This window comes from Lampris incognitus, chromosome 3, assembly GCF_029633865.1.
Source record: "Lampris incognitus isolate fLamInc1 chromosome 3, fLamInc1.hap2, whole genome shotgun sequence".
In the NCBI taxonomy this organism is placed as follows: Eukaryota; Metazoa; Chordata; class Actinopteri; order Lampriformes; family Lampridae; genus Lampris; species Lampris incognitus.
In genome coordinates this window covers 68,048,587-68,057,928 of record NC_079213.1, presented here as the reverse complement: position 1 = coordinate 68,057,928, position 9,342 = coordinate 68,048,587, and the positions used below count along the sequence as shown (strand labels likewise).

Below are 9,342 nucleotides of genomic sequence, written 5' to 3'. Positions count from 1 at the left end.
AACACGTCACTGTAACATTATCTACATTTTAGGTCATCAGACAACATCAAATATTTAATCTGCATTTGCGCCGCATTGGTCACTATAACATGCTGGGGGGGGGGGGTTTTGTTTTTTTTTTTTTTTTTCAAAAATATTGGAAAGTAGAATCCAACAGGCGTATTGCAGTACAACCTGTTGTCTTTCAATCTGGTAATCAAATCAACATCTGGGTTTTTTCGATGGCGTTAAAAGTGGGTCAAGATTTACTCTCAAGCCGTCTGTCTCTAATGGAACACTTGTGCAGCAGTAATTCATTATGGCATGCAGTAAGGGTTGGGCATCCATGACCATAGGTAGTACTGTGGTGATTGTTGACATGTCATGCTGACAGTCTCGGTGACCTGTGTTATTGTTGAGGAGAGCAGGGAGATGTGTTTGTGTGTGCTCTAAGCCAGAATGCTTTTTGGTTCTGTGCAGTTAACTCTCAAACACGTGCAAGCTGTTTGTACAATACTACATGACGATGCTAAGTAAGATGAACCGAGGAACTTAGTTTGCTTCTTTCCAAACCAATAAAAGTTATAACAGTGAAAGCTCGCGTGTCTGTGGGGTTCTTACATTGTTGTCCCATCGTTTAGCACAGGGATCAAGTGTGTGCACATCCATCACATGGAGGTAAGAGAGAAAATGACATCTATTCAATGTCGTATTGAAAAAAAATAAAACGGCGCACTCATTCATTGTGCAAGCACCGAGCGTTAAAAAAACGTTAATATTAAACCACATCATTTAAGCTAGATGCAAGAACATTTATTTGATGTGACTAGCAAAATGATGCAATACAATTCAAGTTTTTTTTTATATATATATAAATGCATTAAAGCATAAGTGGAAATTTTGATAGCTTGCTATTTGTGGATGTTTGCTTGGACTTAATAACCAGGGCTTGTGCAATACTGTCCTCAGTAGACGGACTCGGGGTGGGTTTGATTAAAACGCTATAAAGGAGGGCGCTCAATAGCCATTACCCTTACCATCCCCAGATAAAAGTATCTGAAGCTAGTTTTGGACCTAAACTCTCAAACTATAAGAGACGCATTCATAGCTAAATATACAGCCGTAGATGGCCACACACGCACACAGTCCCCAGCTCTCCAAAGTCTCCTAGAGCTCAAAGCCATATACTATACAGACCCCTAATTGTCCACATTCGCTACACCAAGTTAAACAAAATATCTCTCAAAAAAAATGTTTTAGCGATCTAAAAATAGTGGAATTGTATGTGACATCAAAATACACCAGTTTTTGATTTTCTCTAATGTCCACATTGTGATTTTATTGGTACAGTGGCTAGCATGTGGATGCGGTTGGCTTGTTGGCTGATGATGACTCGGGGGAGAGGCGGCCTCAGCAGAGGAAGGTGAGGTCGCTCTTTCTGCAGCCCACCTGGCAGCACACTGTGGTCAGTATGGTGTTGATGTCCCGTCTGGCCAGCTCGCTGCCCAGGCTGCTGCTCAAGCTCTGCAAACTGGTCTGCTCGCCTGCGGGCAAACCCGGCCCTGCACAGCACAGCACGGCATAATGAGCACTCCGGAAAACCTTTCTACATTCACAGTAGATATACTTGACCTTCAATTCACTCATTTTACACACCCTGATTCAAAAACATTTATCCGCTTCAGCAAATATCCACCTCTGGTACAAATTAGGAGGACAGGAGCCAAATGTGCTGCTGCACATTGGACATTTATTTGGGGCTGCATTGATCATTTGCAGGATGAGCTGTTGATCCCAGCTACAAGTTATTGAATGAGGGATTACTTTCACCTTCTAAAAGCATTTAGATATGTATCAGTCATGTGCAATTGAGGTCAATGGTCCCATTGAATAAGGAAACCGTAAACGGCCGTGTCGATTAACGAAGTACTCTTCGTCTTCTGCGATGTCACTTTACCATTACTAATCACCAGGGCCGATAAGCTAACTGGGTTTCGTCATGTGTGTTTCGCTGTGTCTGTGTGCTAACCCCATGCTCAAGAGCAGGCAGCTTCATCATATGACCATGTGTTATGTGGGTTTCTCTGGCCCTGAATAAACCGAGTAGAGTCCACGACTGCTGTGTATCAAGGCACCCCCGCCTGCTTTCATACCCACTACAAGTCCCTGACCTCATGACCCCATGACCCTAAGCTAGAGAGACAGCGAGAGAGGGAGGGAGGGAGGGAGAGAGAATATTCACCTGTGAGTTGCTTAAGAATATCTGTATCAGTTCCTTCATTTGCAATGAATGACTCCATGACACAAACCTGAATCCCTACTTCTGCTGAACAAATGCACTAGGCTAATTAAGCTAGCTAGCCTGACTGACCTCATGCATGCTTGTAGTTTATGTGTCGATATCTTTGCAGATTCTATTACTATCTACTCAACGTCAAACACGGTGAACAGAAGATTTTAAGGGGAAGTTTGGGCAAAAAAAAAAAGCAATGTGAAAATGAGATGCATAGAAACGGGTTGGAAATGAAATCTATCCATCGTGCGCTGATGCACATGTATAATTTATGTGAATTTTATTGAATTTTGAAAGGATCACTTTTTTCTTTTTCTTTTTTGCAGTAATTTTAACATTTACCGAAAAGATTTTCAATGAAATACAGACTCAAACAATTGCAAATGTTCCTCTAAGGTTGGAAGACACACACTGCATGGTTTGGTAGATGCATTGCCTCTGCTATGCATTGATAATCATGACTGGAAAATCATTTTTCCTAATTTGGATCATTTATTTACTTGGGAGTTTGTGTCATCCGTGGAAAAAATTTGGGCGACAGTGACAACATGGAGCTTATTTAGTGTGTGTGTGGTTTTTTTATTATTATTTTTAATGGTGGTGTACAGTGCCTCCACCTGAAGAGGGTTCACTATCGACTATATTCTGAGTCAAAGGCTCAATGTACATAAAACAACAAGGGAGGAAAGAGATTTTTAATCCCCTCCAAAGGATTTCTTATTTAGACAGAGCAATGATACTGGATAATCGCCACGAAGGAAAAAAATCCCATAATACTCTACAAGTCCATGTAAATAAAGTCGAAGGCAAAGCAGGTGGCCCCTCATTACATCACTACTGTGTTGCTCTCCATAGTAAAAGACAAACAAATAAATGAGAACAGAATTGACTTACCATCAATCTCTGATTCACTGAGGAGCCTTCTCCAGCGGGAGCCTCCACAGGTGTAGACAACGGCCCTCAGAAACTCTCGACCGCACAGTTTTACTGCATTCACCTCCGCCCTTACCTGGCTCACACACACCACTGCACACACCAGCAGGGACACAACCACCAATGCACGCATGCTGGATATCTCTGGCACCGCTATGGCTGAATGACTGTGGAGGTGTTTGCTGGCCAAGTCCGCTGCAGCTGCTCTATGTAATATCTTTCCGTTCCGTCGTGTCGTTGCGTCGTCCCTCTTCGGATTTTGCAGAGGCTGTAGCACAGTGGACAGGTCTTTGCTCTGTTGCTTGCATCTTCCTGCAATTTATACCATCCCACCTTTCAGTTCATCAGTGTTGAGCGTCTCTCCCGCTCTCTCTCTCTCTCTCTCTCTCTCTCTCTCTCTCTCTCTCTCTCTCTCTCTCTCTCTCTCTCTCTCTCCCCACATCATTCTCAGTGCCACTTGCCCCATCCCCATTGCATGCGTGCAAATACACACACAAGCGCGCGCACACACATGCACGCACAAACAGTCCACAACCACTCATCTCCATGCTTTTTTTTGCAGTCAAATCATTTTATGCTTCCGGTCATTCTCCATGATCACCACAATCTTGGACAGAATGACTTCCATCAGGCTTTTACAGCCAATGAGTGGCACAATCACATTATGTGTCATGAGATGCGGAGGATGGCCTTCTCAGCCTCCCTGTGATTACATGATTTAACAGCATGATTACACTGACCTTCATGTTAATGCAGGCTTAACTAAGTCATGCATGGTGATTCCTCCCACAGCCAAACATTTGTTTCGTCTGTTTACAGTAGTTTGACGGCCTAGTTGTATTCCCTTTAACAGCAGTTCGGGCCATATCGAAGGAAAAAGTCAATGTTGACAATCCATCATGCAGGTCATTACGGCGGTGTTGATGGTGCGATGTGATATCTATCGTGAAATGTCAGTTCAATTTCTATCATTAGAGGTCCCACTTAGGCTGTCTATGACATTATATTATGTCCATTGAGGGGTTTACTATAATACTTAAGTTAACATTTTCCTTAAAAATAAAACAAAAAACAGTAGTAATGTAGTAGTAACCTCGGTAAACATCTGACCTCGCTACTCTGATTCTGGCAATCCACAAGTTAATCGATCTGAGTCCAAATGTGAACCTGCAACCCAGAAAACTGTTCTACAAGTTAATGATGAATAAATCTCTAATCTGCCTCTGTCCATTCAACAGACACTCGTTGCCAGACATCGGGTGTCTTATTTTACAGTTTTCATTTCGTGGAGTAAAACACGAGGCCCGCTGGTGACTGCGCTGTACATTGTTTTTGACCGAAAAGAGCAGTTTCTTTGTAGTGGGACTTGGGTAACACGTCTCTTTTGCAAAAGACAACTGAGGATCTGGTTGAAACAAAATGAGACATTATTGATCTACAAGTTTGTAATCAGTTGTTTGTGACGCTATCCATTGCCAGGTATTGATCGTCGAAGCACATCCTAGATGAAACTCCTGACATCTCGTTCCGAGTTCCGGTTTCATGTTCCCGAGTTGCATGTTGGTTTTGACGAACGCAGTGCAACATCATCTCTCCATTTTCTGTGTTTACTTCCTAAGACATTTTGTTGTTGTTTTTCTTAACCAGATTCAGCCAAACCTTTTTTTTAAAATATATAAATGAATTTCTAGTTTTTCCCCTTATCACCCCCGATTAACCCAACGGCATATGACCGGAACCAAACCCATTTTTAACTATTAGTTGTTTTTAGGCATTTTTAGTAGACCTATGTCTTGCCTTTTGACACACTCTTTTAGGAAACATTAGCCATGTTTCAGTCGAAGTATTTTCATGCACGTCATCACGTATCACATTAGAGAGGCTGGATGGAAACGTCAGAATTCAATAAAATCTCGTCGATTTCACAGAAATGTACATAGTGTGGTGTTCCCAACACAGAATATAGCCAATGTGGGTTGGTTGGTTTTGAATGTGCACATTCAAATGTGATTGGTACTGAATGAGGTGGAGGTCAGCTATTGGTTGTTCCTGAAGCGTATATAAGGCAGAATCGCCACCAGGGCGTCCTCTTGGTACTCCGCTCTACTCGGGATAGCTAGGTTGTTACAGCGTAATAATACATATACTACGTTACTGTCATAAGTCTGCCGTGTGCACTTTCCAGTTATCTGCTTAAACAGTTTTAGAACAGTATTAGTGTTTCATACACCACAGTTTGGCGACGAGGATGGGATGTTTATGTTGGAAGTCACAGAGTTAGCATGTCAAGCAGCTCCAGCGAGGCAGAAGTAAACGACGAACAACCAGAGAGACGTTCGGTGAGTGAAAGGACCGTCGAACAGAAGATGGCATTCGGTAAGCCAGAAGGTTTCCACTTCGAGGAAAGTGAGGAAAGTTTTGATAGTTATCGCCAGCGGTTAGAGCATTACTTCGCAGCAAATGGATTGGACACTCGAGATGAGAAAACCAAAGCGGTATTTCTTACGGTGGTAGGAAAAAGGGCACATAGCTTGCTGATGGATTTGTGTGCACCAGATAAGCTGTCGGGTAAAACATATGAAGTACTGGTGGGAATGCTAGAAAAGCACTACATCCCGAAAACCAACTTTATTGCCGAGAGATGCAAGTTTCACGGAAGAAAACGAAACAAGTGAGTACATTGCAAATTTGAGAAAGTTAGCAGCCACATGCAAATTTGGAACATTTTTAGATGAAGCACTGCGTGATAGGTTTGTCTGTGGAGTTAAGAGCAGTGAGCTAAGAGATCGGTTACTCAATGCTGCTCACACAAAAGACTTAACGTGACAGCTCGCAGTTGAAATGGCGCTTTCTTTTGAGGTAACAAAAGGCAACAGTGCGCAACAGTTTGCACAGAAAGGCTATAAAGCTAATGAGGTAGAAAAGAAGGCTAACCTAAAGCATAGAGAGGCTACGGTAAAGTCTACAGCTAATGGAAAGCCCTGCTATCGCTGCAATGGAAAAGGCCACAGACCGGATGAATGCAGGTTCAATGACGCAGAGTGTCACCAGTGCAAGAAAAAGGGACACATCGCAAAAGCATGCCGTTCACCTAAAGAAGGAAGCTATGGCAAGGCATCGAAAGGGACCAGGCATTTGGAATGTTGCCACGCTCCCCAGCACGTGGACCAGAGCAACGCTCACAGTCTTCGGGCAGATGGAGATCCTATCCAGCCTCAGCTCTGCAGTGCCAGAGACGACTGCTGTGTGCCGACAAGGTGCATGGTGGATGCTGTACAGAACATTGACACTGGTCAGACATTGGACAGTGGAGGGGCCGAACTTTTTGCAATGGACACGGGTAAAGGTGACATTGTGAAACCCTACTATGTGTATGTCAGTGTAAATGGTACAAGGGTGAAAATGGAGGTAGACACTGGCGCAGCCGTGTCAGTGATATCTGAAACTCTACTTAAACGCAGGTTTAAAGATGTGAAACTTAGTCCTGCAAATTGTGTGCTGAAAACCTACAGTGAGGAATCATTGCCATTGATAGGAAAATTCACAGCAAAGGTGAAATGCAAGGAACGCTCAGAAAAGCTAGAATTACTAGTCGTGAAAGGAAGAGGTCCTGCATTAATGGGCAGAGCCTGGATAAGTCGATTAAAGCTAGACTGGTCTAGAGTTAACAGAGTGGCTCCTGATACAGTGGATGATGTGTGTGCCAGACATGCATTAGTGTTCAAACCTGAGCTAGGCAAGTTAAAAGGTATTGAAGCCAGACTACATGTAGTTCCAGATGCAGTGCCCAAGTTCTGTAAGCCTAGAAACGTGCCTTATGCATTAAGAGAAGCCGTAGAGAGAGAACTGGCAAAATTGGAAGCTGAAGGTGTCATCTCACCCATTAATTACAGTGAGTGGGCCGCTCCAATAGTTTGTGTGCCTAAAAAGGATGATAGTGTGAGAATATGTGGAGACTACAAGGTCACCATCAATCCATGGTTGAATGTGGAACAGTATCCACTACCCAAAACCCAAGATTTATTTGCTAAACTAGCAGGAGGTCAGCAGTTTACCAAATTAGACTTGTCGCAGGCTTATCAGCAAGTTCTGTTAGAGGACAATTCAAGACATTACCTAACTATCAACACACACAGAGGGTTGTATCACTACAATAGGTTACCCTACGGTGTTGCTAGCGCCTCTGCTATTTTTCAAAAGATTATGGATCAGGTTCTTCAGGGCATGGAAGGGGTCATCTGTTATTTAGATGACATCTTAATTACTGGAAAAGATACAGAAAGGCACCTGACTAACTTGGAAGAGGTGCTTAGTAGACTTGAAACTTACAATCTCAGGGTTAAAAGAGAGAAGTGTGCATTCATGCAGAACAGCGTTTCATACTTAGGGCATGTCATTGATGCCAGGGGCATACATCCAATGAAGGAAAAGACAGATGCTATTCAGAGGGCTCCAGTTCCGAAAAATGTAACTGAACTCAGGTCATTCTTAGCTCTGTTAAACTACTATGGGAAGTTTATCCCTAATCTATCTACTCTGATTCATCCAATGACAGCATTGCTGCATAAAGATGCAACCTGGGAATGGTCAGAGATATGTCAAAGTGCATTTGATAGTGCAAAGAAGTCTCTTCAGTCAGATAAATTGTTAGAACATTTTGATGCAGAGTTACATATCATACTAGCATGTGATGCTTCTCCTTATGGAGTTGGTGCTGTAATCAGCCACAAAATGAAAGATGGAAGTGAGAGACCTATCGCATTTGCATCCAGAATGTTAACTAAAACAGAACAGAATTACTCTCAACTGGAAAAAGAGGCACTGGGTCTTGTTTTTGGAGTTATGAAATTCCATGAGTATCTTTATGGAAGGAAATTCTTGTTATTGACAGACCACAAGCCACTGTTGAAAATTCTGGGGCCTAAAACAGGTGTGCCAACACTGGCCGCCGCTAGATTACAAAGGTGGGCTCTAATTTTGGCAGCGTATACATATGAAATCCAGTACAAGAAGTCAGAGCAGCATAGCAATGCTGATGCTTTATCAAGATTACCTGTGAAGCCTGATGTAGATGTGGTGTCAAACCCAATTTACAGAGTGTCTTACCTGGAAGACTTACCTCTTACTGCTAGAGAAATAGCCAAAGAAACAGACAGAGATCCTGTGTTAAGAGTGGTTAAACAGTTGGTGTTAACTGGATGGCCTAAACATGTACAGGATGAGTCACTGAAGCCTTATTTTCAGAGAAAATTAGAGCTTAGCATTGAGGATGATTGTTTATTATGGGGTTACCATGTGGTAGTGCCTGATAAATTAAGAGACAGGCTATTGTCGGAATTACATGAGCACCACTGGGGAATAGTTAAAATGAAGTCCCTCGCCAGAAGTTTATTCTGGTGGCCTACATTAGATGACAGTATTGAACGTGAAGTGAATCAGTGTACTATTTGTCAGCAGCAGCGTAGTATGCCTGCTACCGCACTGATACATACATGGAAATGGTCTTCCAGTCCATGGGAAAGAGTACATCTTGATTTTGCTGAGGACCACAAGCAGATGTTTTTAGTAGTGATGGATGCCTATGCTAGATGGCCAGAGATAGTTCCCATGACCACTACTACCTCATCTAAGACAATTGAAGCAATGAGAAATTTATTTGCAGCTTATGGGTTGCCTAAAGAGGTTGTAACTGATAATGGACCTCAGTTCGTATCGCAAGAGTTTGAGTCATTTTTGACTAAAAATGGAGTAAAACACATCAAGTCACCTGCATACCATCCTGCAAGTAATGGTTTAGCTGAAAGATTGGTCCAAAATCTTAAGAAATCCCTTGCAAAGAATAGAGCCATTGGTGGTATGACGCTTGAGCACTGTGTAGCAAATTTTCTGATTGGGTACAGAAACACACCCCATACTAAGACAGGAAAGACCCCAGCTGAGCTATTTCTGAGAAGACAGGTGCGAACCAGGTTGTGTCTTATCAAACCAAAGTTCTCTCAGAGAATGCAGACCGAGTCTGAACCAAATCTTCCCCGTGTTAGGTCTTTTAAGGTTGGTCAACGCGTGTTGGTAAAAAATTACAGGGGAGGGGAGAAATGGTTGAATGGAGTTATAAGTGAAGTGTTGGGTCCTGTCAC

General features: G+C 42.7%; 1 protein-coding gene across 1 annotated transcript; it reads right to left on the bottom strand.

Moving 5' to 3' along the window:
• Positions 1 to 1,204: 1,204 nt before the first annotated feature.
• insl5a (insulin-like 5a) lies at positions 1,205 to 4,034 on the bottom strand. The gene is made up of 3 exons (XM_056277840.1): positions 3,946 to 4,034; positions 3,167 to 3,517; positions 1,205 to 1,541 (listed from the first exon to the last, which is right to left on the bottom strand). The coding sequence occupies exons 2-3, from the start codon at positions 3,336 to 3,338 to the stop codon at positions 1,390 to 1,392; spliced, it is 324 nt and encodes a 107-aa protein (XP_056133815.1). The 5' UTR covers positions 3,339 to 3,517; positions 3,946 to 4,034; the 3' UTR covers positions 1,205 to 1,389.
• Between the last annotated feature and the right edge of the window lie 5,308 nt (positions 4,035 to 9,342).